This window comes from Hemicordylus capensis, chromosome 6 (genome assembly GCF_027244095.1).
Source record: "Hemicordylus capensis ecotype Gifberg chromosome 6, rHemCap1.1.pri, whole genome shotgun sequence".
Classification (NCBI taxonomy): domain Eukaryota; kingdom Metazoa; phylum Chordata; class Lepidosauria; order Squamata; family Cordylidae; genus Hemicordylus; species Hemicordylus capensis.
The window spans coordinates 9,571,614-9,591,545 of record NC_069662.1 but is presented as its reverse complement, the minus strand read 5'-3'; the positions used below and the strand labels follow the sequence as shown (position 1 = coordinate 9,591,545).

General features: G+C 46.6%; 1 protein-coding gene across 6 annotated transcripts; it reads right to left on the bottom strand.

Annotated features, from left to right (window-relative positions):
• Positions 1 to 14,053, bottom strand: LOC128331596 (alpha-2,8-sialyltransferase 8F-like). 6 transcript variants are annotated; one of them, XM_053265185.1, is made up of 8 exons: positions 13,963 to 14,053; positions 12,581 to 12,812; positions 10,954 to 11,031; positions 8,101 to 8,208; positions 6,523 to 6,667; positions 3,258 to 3,370; positions 1,973 to 2,059; positions 1 to 1,163 (listed from the first exon to the last, which is right to left on the bottom strand). In XM_053265185.1, the coding sequence occupies exons 2-8, from the start codon at positions 12,679 to 12,681 to the stop codon at positions 680 to 682; spliced, it is 1,116 nt and encodes a 371-aa protein (XP_053121160.1). In that variant the 5' UTR covers positions 12,682 to 12,812; positions 13,963 to 14,053; the 3' UTR covers positions 1 to 679. The 6 variants fall into 6 exon arrangements, with proteins under 6 accessions (XP_053121160.1, XP_053121158.1, XP_053121159.1 ...); XM_053265183.1 differs by lacking the exon at positions 13,963 to 14,053 and adding an exon at positions 13,443 to 13,565; XM_053265184.1 differs by lacking the exon at positions 13,963 to 14,053 and adding an exon at positions 13,439 to 13,544.
• Positions 14,054 to 19,932: the final 5,879 nt, after the last annotated feature.

The window sequence follows — 19,932 nt, the reverse complement described above, 5'->3', positions numbered from 1 at the left end:
TTGCTTGCAACACTTTGTTTATTCTACAGGTGCTTTCATAATGCCTAAATGTGCATATCCATGTGGGGTTTCAAAGAAGAAATTAGCCAGATCTCATGCATGCAAGCCTGTATGTGTGTTTGTGCATGTGTATGTGTATGTGTATATATATATAGAGAGAGAGAGAGAGAGAGAGAGAGAGAGAGAGAGAGAGAGAGAGAGAGAGAGGGAGAGAGAGAGAGAGAGAGAGAGGATGCTTATGTTGCAAAGGGAGTTTCCATTGGCCGATTAGGCCCAGAGTCCAAAATTACCTATCTTGGAGTAGGGAGGGGGGGAAGACCTCTAGGTTCAGCCTCCAACGTTACTTGAGGTGCACCTTTCGAGGGAAAGGAGGAGTGGCAGAAACCCAACTGGTGCACCACCGGCAAAGTGGGAGGAGGTGGCATTTGGCACTCCGCCTCAGGTGCCAGGGAATCTAATACTGGCCCTGATAGTGTCTCTCCTTGGGAGGGCTTTCATTCTTCATCCTAGATTCCAGAAATTTAAGGTATCATTCTTCTAGAAGGGGATTGTTCTCACAAAGCAGTCCTTGAGGAAGGACCTCTTCAAAGCACTTGCCCATGCTGTCTCTGTGCTTCCACCTTCAGGCTCCGCTGGGCATTGCAACCTGAACCCATGGCTTGGCCTTCTTGGCCGTGGTTCAGGCAATGTCCCCCGCCTCTTGCTGACACTTGCCAAGCCGTAAATGTAGCGCACCCTGGGCGTACATAGCCAGGTAATGTGAGAACTCGCTCGGCATGGCATGGACACCAGGCTTGGGCAACATGTTGTCAAAGTAGTGGTGAAGGATGGGCTGGTTGTCCAAGCCATGCTGAAACGGCCAGAAGCCGTAGAGCGTGATGTGCTGGCAGAGCTCCAGAGCCACGTTGACAAACATGAACCCGGTCGAGAGCCGGTTGGGCTGCAAGTTCTGGCCCCTCCAGTAATTGCTCAGGGCCTCCAAGTAGTGTGGGTTGAGGAAGGTCACCTGCCCCGCGAGGCCAAAGTCCTGCGTGGCGTACAGAGCGCGGTAGGCCATGCTGGCATGGCCAGGAAAGGAGAAAGCCGGGATGATGAAGAAGGCACCTCGGTAGGCACTCACAGCATCTGCAAAAGGCTTCCGCCGGCCTGATAGTTTTGTGTATCTGCAGGAGGAGAGAAAGAAAAGGTCAAGCAGGCCACATTCAGAAGACAGCCCACTACAACTGGGAGCTGGGTAGCCTTAAAACAAGTGTATCCCTTCTGTTGCAAACCTTCAGATCATTGAGGTTGTGTGTGTGCACACACATGCTTTTGCCATCCAGCCCTCTTACAAGCCCACACTCTGCCCGGGTGCCCTTGTATTTACTATCGGACTCAGCACCCCATGCTGCCAAGGGGCACCCCAATGAGCTCGCTTTCTGCTTCAGCTCCCCAAAGAGAAGGATTTCCCCAGCTAGATCCAGGTAACTATTATTATTATTATTATTATTAATTCGATTTCTATACCGCCCTTCCAAAAATGGCTCAGGGCGGTTTACACAGAGAAATGATAAATAAATAAGATGGATCCCTGTCCCCAAAGGGCTCACAATCTATGACAAACACTTTTTCTCTTTCTCTTTGATTTCACCCTTAAGCCTCCATCCCCATTCCTAGTATAGCAACTTGGCAAGGTGCCTCACCAGCCACTTTTTCATTTCCTGTACCCCATTATCCCCGCATAAAACAACTCCTTGCTTTCAAAGTCAATTCTCTTTATTCTCCTTCCAGTATGCCACTGTTTTCCCACAGGACTGTGAGTACTTTCTTGCTGTTCACGGGTCTGCACCTATTTGACGCAAATCTCCCCCCACTTTAAGCAAAGCAAAGAAGCCGACCATGGCAATAAACATATGTCCAGCAGACCCTGGTAACACCTGCTACTTAGGAGGGCAAAGCCCGCAAAAGCTACATGGTTTCCTTGTTCTCTTACTTTTTCTCAAGGATAGTGGGGTTTATAGTGACCAGGCTTGTCTTGGTTCCCACATCTTCAGAGAAGTTCATGGGAGGCATGTTGAACCTGGATGAGGGGAAGAAACCCGTAAGGTCAGCAACAATATCCACTGTTATCTATATGTTCTTTCTCCATTTGGGGAGAACTAACCACAAAAGAATGGTGTGTGCCGCTCCTTCCTGCCAGGGGCGACCCTTTCACGAGGCAAGGTGAGGCAATCTCCTCGGGTGGCCATCTATTGGAGCACCAGCAGGATGGCAAGACGCTGCCCGCCACCAACATCGGATCAGCTCTTCAGGATCAATCCGAGCCTTGTCAGCTTTGTAAGTAGCATCTCTCCTCACATTCCTTACAAAGCTTGCAAGAAGCACAAGAAGAGAAGAGGCTACAAGAAACTTTCCCTCTGGCCCCATGCCACTGTCCAAACTTGCAAGAGTCCATTTTGAAAGGGGGCTAGACCCCACCAGGGGCATGGGGCAAGGGGCAGCATCTGGTGCCACCAGAATACCTTGGGCCACCCCTGCTTCCTGCCTCTTTATGTTCCTGGGGAAGATACAGTGCCTTCCAGGAGGCCATTCCAGCATTCACAAGCAAACAAGTATGATCGTGGTCACCATCATAAAAGTAACTTTGGGAAGAACGGTCCTGAAGAAACTGATAACTTTAATGAAACTCAGAGGAGCTGTACCTCTTACTGCAGGTAAGTCTGGTTTATGGCGCCGAAGGTTTCTGTCCCATCTGGCATTAAACTAGGTGCAGACCACCCCAAAGGGGATACACACATTGCGTCCCCATCCCACTCACTCCTGCCCTATTTTATTCTACATAGAAGAACTAACCCCAGATCCTGGAGACAGGGAACAGGGGCTAAAGGACATTTGTCACTTATGTATAATATATCAACATGTCTTAATGTTGCGTCTGGCTAGAAAGACAAATCAGGCAACCAGAACCAAAAGGAGTTTACACCGATGGAACGAAAGCAGGGTTTCTTAACCTTGGGCCCCCAGATGCTGTTGGACTACAACTCCCAGAATCCCCAGCCACAAAGGCCATGTCTGAGGATTCTGGGAGTTGTAGTCCAACAACATCTGGGGGCCCAAGGTTAAGAAACCCTGAACGAAAGGAAGCTAAAAGACACTTATCAATACAACAGAGAAAGGCTTTTCAGGGGTCGAAGGAGGTCCATGCTACAAGTTTGTATCGGGCATAGAGAGAGAGATGCTTGGGTTCTGGTCATCACTCCTCAAAAAGACAGTGTTACCTCACTATTAGATCTGCCTGGTCGATCTCCTGTCCACAGCCACTGTTTCGTAGGATTCCACCACTCCCCACCACTGCACAGCGACCATACTGAGTATCTGAAAAGGGTGATCTCTGAAAGAGAGAGAGAGAACACAAAATCAGAGTTAGACTATTAACACAATGTTTTTATTTGCAGCATAAATAGACAAAGAAATGATGCACATTATCTTTTAATATTGAGCTGATTGATAACCGAGTGTGTGGACATCTTCTGTAAGCTCCCATTAAAGGGGACATTGGACGGTGTTGTGAGGCACTACATGGCATGCCGAAAAAATGTTAGTTTTGGGAGGGAAGCCCAGACCTCCACACAGAACCAAAATCCACCCCTGAAGAAGCAAAGTCACAGAATGCTAAAACATATATTCCAAAAGGAGGCTCTCCCATTCCTGTCCATCAACAGGGCAGAGCCAATAACGTTGGAAATTTGGAGAGAGGAGGCAGAAGGAAAGAACTAGGAGAAGGGGGACAGGATGGGAGGGAACTAGGAAAACCATTGACAGTGGACAACAGTTGGTGTTAACAGTTACACAAAACACAGGCTATATCATTATTATTATTATTACATTTTAAATCCCACTCTTCCTCCAAGAAGCCCAGAGCAGTGTACTACATACTTAGGTTTCTCCTCACAACAACCCTGTGAAGTAGGTTAGGCTGAGAGAGAAGTGACTGGACCAGAGTTACCCAGCAAGTATCATGGCTGAATGGGGATTTGAACTCGGGTCTCCTGGGTCCTAGTCCAGCACTCTAACCACTACACCACAATTCTTTACATTCCTTACAAAGGAAAGGGGTGTGTGTGTGTGTGTGTGTGTTTTGTTGAAAAGCAAGATATAATTGGCTTAATAAACAATAATATAATCAAATGCCAAACACAAAAACAAACCTGAGAAAGAAAAGAGAAAACAAAACATTCTGAAAGCAACAAAATATACTCTACCAAAGAAGAAAACAAAGAAAAGTGTTCTAACAAGACCTTTCCCAACCCTACATTTCACCTTCCAGCTACCCATTAAAGCTCTCTTCTGTCCCTCCCTCACCAAAGTATAACCCATGATGAGCTTTCAGATCTGATGTGATATTTTTGTAGCAGTTTCCGCTTGTGTATAATATTAAAGGGTTATTCATGTGCTCTGTTCAGTTCAGCTTTATTTGCTTAGAACAGGTCATCACGAAACAAATCAAAAATGCTTACCCAACAGCCGTTCTTGTGTCAACAAATAGGTCTGTTTGGAAATTTACTGGCCTTTAAAGATTGGTCCAGTTCTTGTTTGAACGCTGGCTCTTTCTTCAATTTCCTCTCACTGGCTGATATCCAGACCAAGTTACTCAACAGTACTACTCAGGAGTAATTTAAGTCTCGCTGTCAGCCAGTGCTCTCAATTCTATGAAACTTATCTGACCCAGGCAGATGTCTTCCAATAAGAGACAAGAACCATGTGAGGAGCTATCAAGAAAGAAGTGCTTCATGACATTGAGCTGACATCAGTATACCATTCCCCCCCCCCCCCGCAAAAAAAATAAAACCATGATTGTAGGACTAAGGGCCTCTAAAGAAGGGAGGCCTGCTTCACGCAGGACTGCAAGAAGTATATGTAAGAATTTATTCTGAATGATAGCTAATTCGTCTCTGCTGGAGCTGCCATACTGTAGTACCACACAACAAAGGAGGTACAGTTTTTCATGTCAGAAACTGTTGATGTCAGTTCTAGCAGATAAAGCATAATAAAGTTGCTTTATAACCCCTACGGAGTGCACAGCCAAAGCTGTAATTGCCTCATATTGGGTGTGCCCTAAGACGCTTTCACAGAAATGTAGCCCTAAATGCTAAATGAATGGCATAGGTTCAATAATATTGGGGCTAGATTGTAATGAAGATAACTTAGGGCACACCCAATGTGAGACAGTTACAGGTTGGGCTATAATCTTTATACTTTACTGAAAACATTGCACCGTTTCCGTCTTCTTATAATGAATACATAGATAAACCTTCCTACTAGCAATGTGGACTCCATTTCAATACTGTGCAGTTCAATCTATCTGTCTATATTCACCTTGTTCTCACAACCAGGAGTAGGGGGGAGGAGCCTCCTACCCCAATTTGGGATCCATGTGTGCTCTGGATTGGCCATTGAGAGAATTCTACAAGCAAGGTGGGAGTGATGCATAGCAGTCAAAACTGGACTTCATATAGATGTTTTATGGTCTAACACTGTAAGGAAAGAGCAGAAGGGAATCCATCTTGACCCTCTACCGAACCCTGAGGAGCAAGATAAGGGCAAGTTCTTGGGAAGGGAAGTGTCAGCATGCCTGCAGACTCAAGGACAATGCTCTGACCGCAGAAGCTCAGAGTAACAATGAAGTACACACAGACTGAGTGTTCGGAATCCACCAATGAGTTTGTGAATGTATCCATGGTCTAAGTAAACATTCTGGCTAGATAAGGGGGAAAACCATCTTCTCTTCCATGGCCCGTGGAAGTCGGTATCAAGCAGTTTGGGGGATGGCCCAGCTAGAACAATGGAACTACTTGATTGGATTAAAGGGCGGTAGGGAAGTATGGCGAAACCTGTAACACTATACATGTCTGTATTCTACACGTGTTCAGGGTCTCTGGTTTTTACAGCCCGAGCTGTCCAGAGTCCTTGCTTAAATGGCAGTAAGCAATAAAAGCCTCAAATAACTTTCTTGCTGGTTCCATCTTCTTTGGCCCATTGCGGACCCAGAAAAGAACCGGATTTCAGGTTCACATCAGGAGGAGGAGGGGGAAATGCTAGACTGAGAGCTGGGTACAGACTGAGGCAGGAGGAATGCTTTCCCTCCATCCTCACTCTAGAGCTGGGTACTCGGCTGGTTTGCAGTCAATCCCTTTCCCCTCCTTCTCCTACCTTGCCAGTCGGGAGCTCCCAAATTAGGTCGGAGGCCTCTCCTACCCTAACAGTGGTCACGAGAACAGTCCTATTATATTGTATATAAGGGGCAGAGGATTTCACCAAGAGCAGTGCTGAGGTACTTCCTGTAATATATAAACTACCCAGAGGTGTCTATATTGGGCAGTATAAAATAAGATAGATAGAAAGACAGACAAACAGATAGTTCGGGTGAACCCAAGATCTTCTGCATGCTGTGCTACATATCAAGAATTAGCTCTTGCCTCATCTCTTGCTGCTTTGCTATTTACAACCAACAAGCAAAAGTGGGGGAGACACTTTCCCACCCACCTCTGGCAGGAGATCCACCAGCTCGGCTTTCACTGACTGCTTCCAGTTTTTGTTCACGTCAGAGATGAGGTGCGATCCTACTGGGGTGTTTTCCTTGGTTACTAGTAGCCAGAAGGAAGCGTTGCAGCATTGCCCCAGTTTTGTCCTGCAAAAGAAGAGGGGCTGGATTAGGGGCACCCGGAGAAGGAGGCAGGGGAGGAAGCTCAGTAAGGCGGGGGGGGCACTGTCCCCTCCCATTCCCTACTTTAGAGATTGGAGAAAACCATGGGCTAAGGATTGCCCAGAGAAGAGAAACTGCGGGGCGAGGGAAATGATGCAGCACCAAGAAGTCTAAAAAGTGCTGACTGCACCAATCCAAAGTTGATTCGATCTTGCCAAGTCTTTCTTTTAGGAGATTGCTTTTCGAGGATAGATGCAGCTATTCCTTCTGCTACAGGATATCTTTCCCAGAAAGGCATTCAAAATATACACTTGCCTCTAAAGAAGAGCATAGTGAGCAAAACACATCGGACCAGATTGAATAAACTGATGATCAGTTCAGCTGGCATCTTTGGGATTTCTTCTCCCACCCCACTTTTTCTTTTAATTAGTGATTGCCCCCCACTTTTTAAAAAAATTACCTCAGGGTTGGACCTGCCTACTGTTAGCTCCATATCCTATTAGCCCCAGCTACTGTTGTCCCTGTCTCTGCCTACCACGAGCTACCACGTGCTCTGCCCCACAAGCCCCAATGGGCACCAGTTTGTTACCACTGGAAGGAGCCTCATTCGGCCTGTAAACCAGGGCAATGAAGCTAAACCCAAGCCAGGTAGTGCAGGGGGACTTGCCACTGCCAATCCTGCCCGTCTTTGGATGACAGAGCATATAGACACCTTGGCCAAGAGCTGGGGAGGCCCATGCCCCAGGAACTTCATGGGCGGGTGGGGTGAGGGGTTGTATCTCTTCCTCCCTGCACGCCATGGCCACCTCTGCGGACGTTATAGCTACATCCTCCAAAAGCGTGTTTCAGATTCAAGGCCTAAAAGCAATGCAGATCTCTGGAGGCCAGGAAAAGGTATCCCAGCCTCTAGGAATCCCATAATGCACCACATGACAAGTGTGGTACATTGGCAGATTTCACTATGAGTCGGGCTATCTAGGCCTTGGGCTCTGTGTGCTCTCGAGCTGCATGCATACAGATGATCCTGAGCCTGGGGTTGAGGGAGCGCTCATGCCCTCTAGCTCCAGTTAAGGGCCAAGGTTTTAAATTGGGCTAGTGGGGGTGGAAGTGCCAGGATCAGGAGCAACCCCAGCTCTCCACACAAGCAGCCCAACCCAGGCTGGGCTGTCCTAGCCTGGATTTATGCTGCTTATATGAATAGCCTCAATATCTTCTTAAATGCCTGGATACACTTCATGTGGTCCATCACTCTAAGGGCAATATCAGCCACGTATACATTCGCATTTATGAATTACTTTGAAAACCACTGTGGTTGAAAAACCATATCACAGCACATGAAGTATTCTTGACTGGTTCGATGAATTCTCGGAGCTGCAGTCCACCTTTGCAGGGTTGAGAAAGTAGGTAAAGAGCACTACCTGTAGTGGGCCACTGCTGTGGGATTGGGCTTCCAAGGGCATCCCTGTATGAGCTGCAGATGTCCCAAGATCTTTGCAGACTGGATGCTCCCTAACTTGGGGCTGCTCCTAGCAAGGAAACATAACAGAAGGACTTCTTGCATTATTCCATGGGAGTGAACATTCTTGCTACGATTGCATGGAATTTGTGTTGGGGTTCCAGTGCAAGCAGCAATCCCAAACTTGGGGGATACATGGATGCAGACTGGGGTGAAGACAGAACAGATCACACAAGTCCACAAGTAGACACCTGTTCTTGTATGGAAATGGAGCCATAAATTGGATTAGCCGCAAGCAGTCACTCGTTGCGCAATCAGCCACAGAAGCAGAATACATCTCTGCACCTGAAGCATGCAAAGAAGTAGTATGGATACATCAACTACTATCGGACTTTGGGTTTGAGGAACCAAAGCCCACATTGACGTTTGAGGATTACCAAAGTTGTATCCAGATCTCCCTGATGGAGAATATGAAGTCTCGAACTAAGCACATTCCCATAAAGTATCACTACGTTCGAAACTTGCAAGGAAAAGGGATGGTCCAGTTGGAGTACTGCCCAACAGAAGAGATGCTGGCAGATGGATTAACCAAACCATTGCCCAGAGACAGATTCCAGATGCTTCGTGAGAAGATGGGAGTCGTGAGCTGGTGCGACAGGCAAGGCGAAGGGGTGTTGGGGTTCTAGTGCATCAACCTTTTGCACCAACTATCCTAATGACCACTAGGGGCATTGGAAGTAGAGATAGTGTGTCAAGGTCTCCCTGACTGTTCGACCTGTCTCTACTCTATGACCCCTGATATGACTCTTCAGGTATTTTCTGTGCTGAGTCAGAATCCCTTCCTTTCCTCTTAGAGAGCAGATGGAAACATCTCTCTCTCTCTCTCTCTCTCTCTCTCCCTCCCCCCCCGCTACCTATTCATTATGTAGTTCTTTAGATTAAGGGTTAGGTCTTTCCTATCCAAAGGTGTACTTCACCAATAAATCTACTTAGTATTATATTCTACAAGAATCTCCCTGTGTCTTCTCTAAATAGCTGCAACAACTAAACTCTGCATTCTCTGCTCTGTAACTGGGGTGGGTAACTTCTTTAGTGCTCTGCTGATTAACTGGGGGATAAAAATCACAATTCCCAACAAGGTGTACATGGAATCTTGTATCTCAGAAAGAACTTGGACTCCTGATGGCTTTTGCTTGCTTAAGGTAAACCTTCAGGACCTCTTCCATTTTCCACTTTTCACATTTTCAATCACACGCATACATTCCCCCCACCCGCCACACACACTCGCTCACATAAACCCAAAATCATGTCCACATGAAAAGTTTCTTTAGTAGTTTAACAGACCTTTAATATGGCTCAACATCGGAACATAGGAAGCTGCCTTATACTGAGTCAGACCATTAGTTCATCTAGCTCAAGATTATCTACCCAGACTGGCAGCAGCTTCTCCAAGGTTGTAGGCAGGACTCTCTCTCAGCCCTAACTTGGAGATGCCAGGGAAGGAACTTGGAATTTTCTTCATGCAAGCATGCAGATGCTCTTCCCAGAGCGGCCCCATCCCCTAAGGGGAATCGCTTACAGGGCTCATATATGGAGTCTCCCATTCAAATGCAAACCAGGGTAGACTCTGCTAAGCAAAGGGGACAATTCATGCTTGCTACTTCAAGACCAGCTTTCCTCCCTTACATTATTTTACAAGGCAAAGAAATAGAAGGGAAGAAGCAGGAGAAGAGAGGTATACTTTAAACACACACACACACACACACACACACACACCCCGAGGACTGCCATTTCCTTTGTTTTGTAGGACCCCTCCGCTTTTTAACAGCTGTGTGGCAGGCAGAAACTCAACAGGTGCAATTTTCTGCATCGAAGGCAGTGGTGTAGCCATCAAGGGACAAGGAGGGACAAAAGCCCAAGACCACAGGTCTTGGGGAAGCATCTCCCAGCCCTTCTCTTGCAGGGTATGCTTCCGGCTCCCCACTAGCCACTCACCTAGGCCCATCCCAGCAAGAACAGGTGGCCCATTTAAGGCAGGCCTGTTAATGCACATGGCACAGCCCCAACAGATACACACTGCCCAGGAAAGGCAATGGTGGATCCACACAAGCAGTGGCAGGAGCAGGGCCAGGAACGCAGGTGGCAGGATGGGCCGCCTTGAACCTCTCTACACCCCTGGTGAAAGTGTATGGTTTTATAGATCTGTAAGGGATTGCTGGGCCGATTGAGTTATTATATACCACCACGGTTCATTGTGCCTGTGTAGAACTATGCTGAAATATTAGGGCCCTTTTTAATGCTGATTTTTTTATATTTTATTTTCTTCCTTTCTCATACTCTTAACTATTGTGAGGACATGGAATACCCACAGACATTACAAGTGCTCAGGAGAAAAGCACCATCAATGACCAATGCAGCTGCTGTTTGTGCGTATTGGGCGAAGAGCAAAACAAAAACAAAAAACAACGGGGAGGGGGGGAATTACCACATGGTTTAGGAACAGGAAATGCTCTGTAAGCAACAGGAAGTGTAAGGAATGAAGCTTTAGAGGCTGGGAGTGGTTGTAAGACAGGAAGTCATGGTGTGTGTGTGTGTGTGCGCGCATGCGCGCACGCAGAAACACACACACACACACACACACACACAATACATACAGTATATACAGATGCTGTAACAGTTTTCCCCACTGAGCAGCAGGGTGGACTAGAAGACCCCTAAGACCCCTTCCAAATCTTAACAGTCTATGATCCTGTAATTCTTGATCTCTCCCAATGCAGCTTCAGGAGATACAACTTTGCTAAGCAGTCATACTCACCCTTCCAGCGCATTCTTTGTTTGAAGGAATCGTTGCAGTTCTTGGCATTTTGCTAACGCTTGTAACGCAGCCTGGGCTCTGGGGGTGGAAATGTCACAGGAAGGGAAGGTATTAATTCTAGAGCTCCCAGACACTGGACCCTCCACTGAAAGCCCCACCACCCTCAGGCTTCTGTGTCCTGGAGGCTTTACACACAGGGCTTTTACTTCAAATCTGCTCCGGGGTAGAGTGTGCCAGTCCACATATTAGCTGCATTTACCCCAAAGTAGCTGTGGGCTATCAGGGACCAGTACAGACAAGACTCTGTTTTCCCCTGTATTGAAACTATGCATTCTGGCTTAGCCTGAAGTATGTCTGGCTTTAAAAAATCCTCTCATTTCAGCAGCTTTTGGGGGGGGGGAACCCGAGGCTTCTATTATGCCCCACTGCTTCTCCCTTGATGTGTGAAGTGACCCTGCCAGTAGTTCAGAGTTTTTCAAAACTCAATGAAGAGGAGTTTACACAGGCTTTAGATATGCAGAATGGATGTAACCTGAGCCTTTTTGTCTGAGCTGATTCCATTAGCCTGCAATTTTCTTCATGATGGAGAGAAAGCACTGATTTTTGCTTCAAACTTCTCTGCCTCTTAAATCGTCCTGCGGGGGGGGGGGGCGGTGTGGCAGGGGGAACATGAGATGATGAAGGCAGTCACTCACAAAGGCAAGGCTTAAGCGTTCTGTTGTTTGATCCAGCTTTGGGCAACTTGTCATGCTGGTCTTCCGCTCCTCCATAGCTGTCAAACTAACCACAAAAAAGCTCTCTCGCCTCCTTCCCTCTGTAATGCGATTTGTGATTGGTTGGAAGAAAAACCCGGAACAAGCCGGTGGGAATGCACAGGAAAAAGATCTGCCAGGGATTGCGGAGAGGAATCTGAACTGTCCTATGTGAACTGTCCATTTAATCCCCCAAATTAAACATCTTGCGAATCTGCTGCGAAGCAGATTCGCTCTTCAGATATCTCGCAGCATAAAGGCATGTGTGAATAACAGAAAGAGCAGAAAGCACCACTTCAGAAAGAGGATTCTTGGGGCTGTCAGTAGCCCATGGTTTTCCTCTGTGGATAAAAAACAAAAATCTACCTGGTGCTGCATTGTATTTTGTGAGCGTCTCCATCTGCAGTCTCCGTCTTGGCTACCTGAATTGCCTGGCCAGGCATCTTGTTTACTGAGCTGCCGTCACCAGATTGGATGCTGGGCACTTTTGGGAACATATGACACTTGTCCCAAGGCTAGCTTGGTTGGGTCTCATTTGACTGGTTCTCTCTCAGGACCAAGAGTTCAGTGGTAGAGCAAATGCTTTGCATACAGAAGGTCCTAACTTCAGCCCTTTGCAGAGAATTTGCCTGAAACTCAGGCATGTCACAAGCAGGGCCTGGTGTGGTTGCCCTGCCCTAAGGATAGCCCTGACTTCCAAGGCTTGCAAGAGTCAGATGGGTCCAGAAGGGCTGCTCCAAGGGCAGCAATGAGGAGCATCTTGTTGCCTTCCTGGTAAGCCCATCATCTGCTATCTGAGGTGACTGCCTCACCTTGCCTCATGGAAGAGCCGCCCCAACACACACACCCCAAAAGGTCCAGCTGTTGGCCTGTACCTGTTTGTCCGCTGCAACAGCGAAAGCATGAGGCTGGCAAGGAAGCACACGGAGACCCAGAGCAGCAGGTGTGATTTCCTAAGCCGTATGTTGGAGACCATGACTCAAATCCCAGGAGTCAAGCCCCAGCCAGATGGTCTCGTTTCTCCCAGGATACCTTGTCAACTTGGAAAAGAACCTTCAGCAATTTGAATTTTTCTTTCAAATCTCCTTCAGGTACAGCAGGAGAGAACTGTGGTTAAGAGAATAAATTTGTCCTCAAGTAAGTAATCCTCACCCATCATGTTTCTGAAAGTCAGGATTTCTGAACGCCAAGAGCTTGAACATTTATTGTTTCTTAAACACTAGCTAACAAATTTAACAGTCTCTTATGTGAGTGAGAAAGAACCACTCTATTTAAATTCTGAACAAGTAAGAAGCCTAACTGAAACTTGGACTCTAGTCCCAAGCCTGAATATAGATATATACACATAGGCCAGTTTAGGATATAATGCGGAACCAGGATCCCATGGACCTGCAGTTCCGCACCCCTAATGCCTCCAATGCTCTCCCGTCCACATTTGGATGTACTAGAGTGTGTCCTCTATGTAGTCAGCAGACAGCCCGCATAGCCAATAGCAGCCAGAGTGAGGGAGGTGCTTCCTCCCTCAACTCTGGTTGTAGAAGGGGGGAAACAGCAGTGCCAGCATCCAGACATAAGAACATAAGAACAGGATCACGCAAATGGATCACGCAAATGGCCCATCTAGCCCAGTATCCTGCTTCACACAGTGGCCCGCCATTGTGCCCGACATAATGCTGGCACCACCAAACTGGAGCTACAAGCAGTGAAACATTCATCAAACCGGCCACGATTACCCACACCACAGTCACATCACAGCTGGAAGACTGCTATGCACTCTATGTAGGGCTGTCCTTGAAGAATATTCAGAAACGTCAGTTGGTGCCGTTGGTGCAGAATGCAACTGCCAAGGTTCTCTCTGGAACTGATCACTCGAAGCAGATCACACCTATGTCGAAAGAGCTGCACTGGCTGCCAATTTGTTTCCGAGTCCAATTCAAGGTGCTGTTTTTGACCTTTAAAGCCCTAAATGGTTTGGGCCCTGGATAGCTGAAGGACCACCTGCTCCCAAGGGCTTCTGCCCATTTGACAAGATCATCGGAGGGGCTCTGCTCCATGTACCGACAGTGAAAGAGGCTTGGCTGTCGAGCACGTGGGTCAGGGCCTTCTCAGTCATTGCCCTGGGCTTTGGAATGCTCTCCCAGCTGGCATCTGCTCCTCAGTTTTTAGAAAACAAGTAAAGACGCCCTTTGCCCAGGCTTTTAAATGAGATTAGTTTTTACTCCTTCTGCTCTGTGTTTTAGTAGTACTATGTACGTACCTGGGTGGAGCCTAAACCTTCTAACTAAGGGCAAGGTGAAGCCAGAGCCTAGGGCAGGTTGAAGCCATGCCCTTTGAAGGGCATGATGACATCACAGCTGGGAGGAGCCTAAACCTTCTAACTAAGGGCAAGGTGAAGCCATGCCCTTCAAAGGGCATGATGACATCACAGCAGGGAGCTGAGTTGAGTATTTTAGTTGAGCATTGTTCTAACAATGTTGTAAACCACTTTGAAATTTTAATGAAAAGCGGTATATAAATCGCACAAACAAACAAACAAACAAACAAACTGAGGGTAAAAATTGGAGGCTGGGGAGGGAAACTATGGGTGTGTGTGTGTATGTGTGTGTACGCGTACGCGCTAAACTCCAGTTGCCCGCATTCAGACGTACAGTTTCCGAAACTGGAGGTGAAGGGACTTCCGGTTTTGTGTTATGTACAAATGCAGCCATAGACAAGCATGTCTAGGACAAGAACTGAAACAATGCTACACTTTCTCTCCCCAACAACATTTTCAGAAATTGTTGACCTGTTCCCTCACTATTTGGAAGCAAGTCCTACTTAGTTCAATGGAGCTGACACCCATATAGAATTGCAGACTTGGTTATCAAAATGCTGCTTGAAAAGGCATGTGTAGTCCAGCCCATCATCCCTTTTCTCAAAGTGCTCAGCAAGATATTTCCAGCAAGCTCCAAAGAAGTGCAGCAAGGAAATGCCGGAAACAAGTCCCACTCAGTGCGAACAATCTCCTATTCAGATTGCCTTTGAACATGGAGGTTCTACATGACAGTCAAATTGTCTGTCAATGCAGAGCCTTTATTTCCTAAGTAAAGTCAAGTAAGTTTCCCTATTGACAGGCAGCTTGGTTCTGATGTAGAACCTCCATGCTCAAGAGCAGTCTGCTCTACAATGCTGGTTTCTTGGTCTTGGATGGGAATGGCTTTTAGGTTTCCTTGCTGCACTTCTTTGGAACTTTCTAGCAGGGGTCCTTGGTCCCAATCCTAGACATGCTGCTCAGAAGTAGGGTTGTGCGTTTTGTTTGTTTTTCTGTTTTGTTTTTGGCCCAAATCCAAAACACCTCCATTTTGTTCTTTGTTCGAAATGAGCCAATCCGAAACACCCCAATTTTGTACTTTGTTCGAAATTGCAAAATCCGAATCTGAAACATTATGGATTTTTAAAAATGGCCCCGGGGAAAAACTAGTGGGTGGTGGTAGTGCCCAATGGGTGGAAACTACCACCCAAATTTCAGAGGAATTGGGCAAAGGGCTGATTTTTGGTGAATTTTTGAAGTATAGGATTTTCCCCATAGGGAATAATGGAGGTTTAAGCAAAAGAATAGGTTCATGTTGGGGGGAAAGGGGTGGCCCAGAGCAGAGTAGGGTGGGTGTTAATGCCCAGTGGGGGCAAGGAAGCTGCCAGAATTATTTCAAAGGAATTTGGCAGAGGGCTGATTTTTAAAGATGCAATGGAGTTTGTGTGTCTGTAAAGTTCTTCCCCATAGGGAATGATGGACCTCCATAATTCAGATTCTCTGGTAGCATATGAGAGTGGATTCATGATTTGTTGTTGAAAATCTCATATGCTACCAGAGAATCTACACTCAGGACACCTCAGAAACAACAAAACCCAGCACCCCATGGGTTAGTAACCCATGGGGGTGGTTGGCACCCTATGTGCACTACACCACCACTTGCTCCCAGCCACCCCAGTGCCCCCCAGGTGGAGTTATTGGTCTGCGGAAACCTCCATTATTCCATAAGGGGGGGAACCTTAAAGAAGCGTAAACTTCAACAATTCCTAAGAAATCAGACCTTTGCCCCATTCCTTTGGAATCTGGGTTGTGGCAGGCACCCCTTAGGGCACTGCCACCCAACCCACTGTTTTGCCCCTCAGGCCCCCTTTCTGCCCCAAATCTGCCCCAAAGACATGTCAACTTCAGAAATTCTTTAAAAATCAGCCCTTTCCCAATTCCTTTGGAATCTGTGTGGCAGTAGGCATCCATTGGGGCACTACCACCTGAACCACTCTTCTGCCCCCAAAGCCCTCTTTCTGCCCCGAATCCACCCCAAATAGCATCAACATCACATATCAACAGAGCTTTGGAAAAAATCAGGCAGATTTCCAAAGGTCATGCACATCCACATCCCCCCCCCCCGCCCAAAATGCAATTGATCTACATACAACATTATGAAACAACAACAATGAAATGCACACTGCCCCACTAGCCAATGAGGGTAAAATTTACCCTTAAATTTGCTTAAAAGGAATAAGGAGGCAATTGCCAGCAAATCAGCCCATGCCTTCGCTGGCCAATCTGCGGGATGGAAGGGCTGGAAATTCAAACAGATGTCAAAACTCAAAATGGAGACTGAAGGAGAAAGACTTTTTGTGATTGCAAAATGGAGTTCCAAAACAGCCTAAACAACAAAATGTTTTGTATCCGAAACAGGGACATTTTGTTTTGGCTACAAAATTTTCTGTTTTGAGCATTGGGTGTTTTGTTTTGGCTACAAAACAGCCGAAATGGCCTGTTTTGTGCACAAAACATTTTGTATCCGAAACGAAACGCACATCCCTACTCAGAAGTAAACCCCAGAGAAATAAATGAGCCCCCACCCCGCCCAGTAAGTTCTTCTATGCTTTGCTGAGGGACTGGGAGGAAGGGAAGAGAGAGACCACATTCTTCCTTAGGATCTCTGCTGGTTCTGATTCCCGAGTGTTTACTCAAAAATAAGTGCCAGTGAAATCAATGGACAATTCGCAGTGATTTATTCCGAGCATTGGTGAGGGGCTTTGCTTTTCGCTTCTGGAGGAGATGAGATGAAAGAGAGAAAAAGGGGCCAAGGGAGAAAACAAAAGCCCATGAAAGGAAAGGAAAAGGAAGGGTGAGGGAACGGTTGTTTAACTATACAAGTGCCAGAGTACTCATAGACTTGCCTTATCAAACAGCTACATTCAGAAGGAAGAAGTCACTCTCCTTAGAATTTGATCAGACTTGCCCCTCTCAACTCTGGCTTCAGAACCCTCAGTGGGCAGAATCCCAAGCATCAAGTCCCAGCCAGACGGTCTCCTGTACCTTCCAGGGTTCCTCGTTCCTTCAGGTGTGTCCTGTCTAGCTGTCGGATGAGCTGGCACCACAGATGATCATCACGCATCCTTTAGCTACTGGAATCTGTCCACAAGGAAAGCCACACCTCAGACATCATTACTCCTTTCTGCATGGCTGGTTCTGTCCCCAGGCAATGCCATTTGCTTCAAAAATACACAGCAAGACACAATGGAGATCTTCAGCCATGTTGACCAAGGCTGTTGCTAGTTTCATCACCCAAGTATAAAATACATTTATACTTGTGTGATGATGCCTCCTCTCTCTCTTCCTTCAATATCCAGTGGTGAGGGGGCAATGGATCAAGGGCAGGTGGCAGTCCGTGGGCCTCCAAGGTCCGGGGGGCCGCCAAGGCAACCCTTCCCTCTGGGCACCCCCTTGTCCCTGCCTTGACACAGCCAGAGGAGGAAGTGGTCGCCCCACAGCAGTCTCCCCAGTCAGCGTTGAATAATAAATATTATAATAATATTAACAGAAAAGGAAAAAATAACAAAATACAAAGATCTACAAACTGAAATTGAAAGGCTGTGGCAGAAGAAGACCCAAATAATCCCAGTGGTCATTGGCGCCCTGGGTGCAGTTCCAAAAGACCTTGAAGAGCACCTCAACACCATAGGGGCCACAGAAATCACCATCAGCCAATTACAAATAGCAACTTTACTGGGAACAGCCTATATTCTGCGACGATATCTATAATAATAACAGCAGCGACACTGATAATAAAATTCAGCCATCCCAGGTCCTTGGGAAGGACTCGATGTCTGGATAAAACAAACCAGTCAATAACACCTGTCTGACTGTGTAAATAAATAGTAATAATAATAGTCTTTATTTGTTAGCCATCCCATAACAAATTTTTCTCTGGGCGACTCACAACAGAGGATTAAAACATACAATAAAAACAAACAACACATCAAATTACAACAGACAGAAAAGAAGAAAAGAAAATACAAAACCCAGTACAAAACAGCTTTAACGCTCATTTTACATTTATGCACACTTCTCCCATTTGATCGGCAATTTTGAATATGAACTATTGAATTTAATATGGAGAGTACCTCAATGACCATTTTGTATTAGTTTTATTGAGATTTATAGTTATATGTCTATTGCTCCAGTTCTATAACCTTTTGTATAGTCGGACAGTGTTTTTAAACCATATGGTTTTATCACAATTATATAAAATCATTATACTTAATTCTCTGAGGCAGCCGCCAGCCATGTGTAGGGATGTGACAAGGCTATGCGTGCCGGTGAGGGAGGCACCTGATTGGCTGGGCGCTGGTTGGCTGCTGTTGGCAGTGAGGAGAAGCGGGCGAGGCGGCGATGGGCCCGGCCATGTTGGAGAGGCAGCGGGACCGGCGGCGGGGGTGGGGAGATGGCGGCCACGGCGGGGAGATGGCGGCTGCGGCGGTGGGCCCGGCTGCAGCAGGGAAGCCAAGGCGGGCCCAGCCACAATGGGGAGGCAGCAGCAGCGAGGAGGCAGCAGTGGGGTGGCCACCAGGGTGAGGAGGCCACAGCAGAAGGGGAGGGGACGGGCCGGCTTGAAAGCTGGCCAGAAACGGGACGGGCGGGTGTCAAGGATGCCCAGGGGAAGAGGGCGCAGACGTTCTGCACCAGGTCTGCTACTATCAGGGGCGTATCTAGGGTGGGGCAGGCAGAGCACGTGCCCCGGGTGCCACTTGAAGGGGGCGCCATTTTTAAAAATTAAAAAAAAATTAAATGGCCACCACACATGCTCAAATGGCCTCTGTGAGGCCCTAGGCCATGCCAGGCCTCGCAGAGGCCATTTGAGCATGCACAGTGGCTATTTTGTTTTCAGTGGCCATTTTTAAAAAAAAAAACAGTTTTTTTTTAAAAATGGCCACCACACATGCTCAAATGGTCCCTGCGAGGCCCTAGAGGCCAGTGGGGGGACCTTTGAAGACCCCCCATGGCCTTTAGGAAGGCCCCCGAAGGGGCTACAGGTAAAAACATTTTTTTTAAATTTAATATAAGTCACTGTACACATATTCAGTTTGGCACCATGTACAGAGAATCAGGGCTTGTGAATACTGAGCTGAAGCTTATGAGCTAAGATTGTATTCATTTGCTCTTACTTTGCTTCTTGTGAGAAGTGAGTTAAATGTGATGTCTTAATAATATGACTATTAATGGTGAGTTTGTCTTTGAATCAGTGTGAAATCCTTAGTATTAAGGCCACTGGGAGTTTCTTGCTCTCTTTCTTTCATTTTAGCTGTCTTTCTGAAATACTAGAATATACAGTATTCCAAGCAGTGACACAGTTTACTCTGCATATCCTTTAATTATTTTCAGAGTATCTGGGAAAAGCCAAATTCTCCATTTGTTTTTAAAACTTATGTAATAGTGATGCTACAATGCATAGTAGAGAATTAGACAGGCACTTCTGTTTAGTTTTCCAAGTACACCTCCACATAGTATTTGGGTATTTCATGAGCCCCAGCATACTGAAATGTGTAGTTTTCCAGCATTTTTTTGGTCTGGCTATGTCCACTGCTAAATAGTTCTTGAAATATTAAAAGATTAACGAGCTTGACTTGCATTTTTCAGCTGATATTATGATAAAGTTATCTGAAAGATGGGTGTCAGATGTTTGGACAGGGGGCACAATTTCAGTGCTTGTCCTAGGCGCTATTTTCCCTAGATACGCCTCTGGCTAGTATTCATATATTATATTTGGATTCTTTTTTTGATGCTCTGCCATATGGGCATACCAGAAATATTTAACTTACTAAGCTGAATCTACATTCATGCATGGTTTGTACTTGTTTTAACAATAACTCAAACGCTTGAGTATCTCTGCCTCTTAAAAGAAGTGATCAAGATATAAAACCTTTTAAC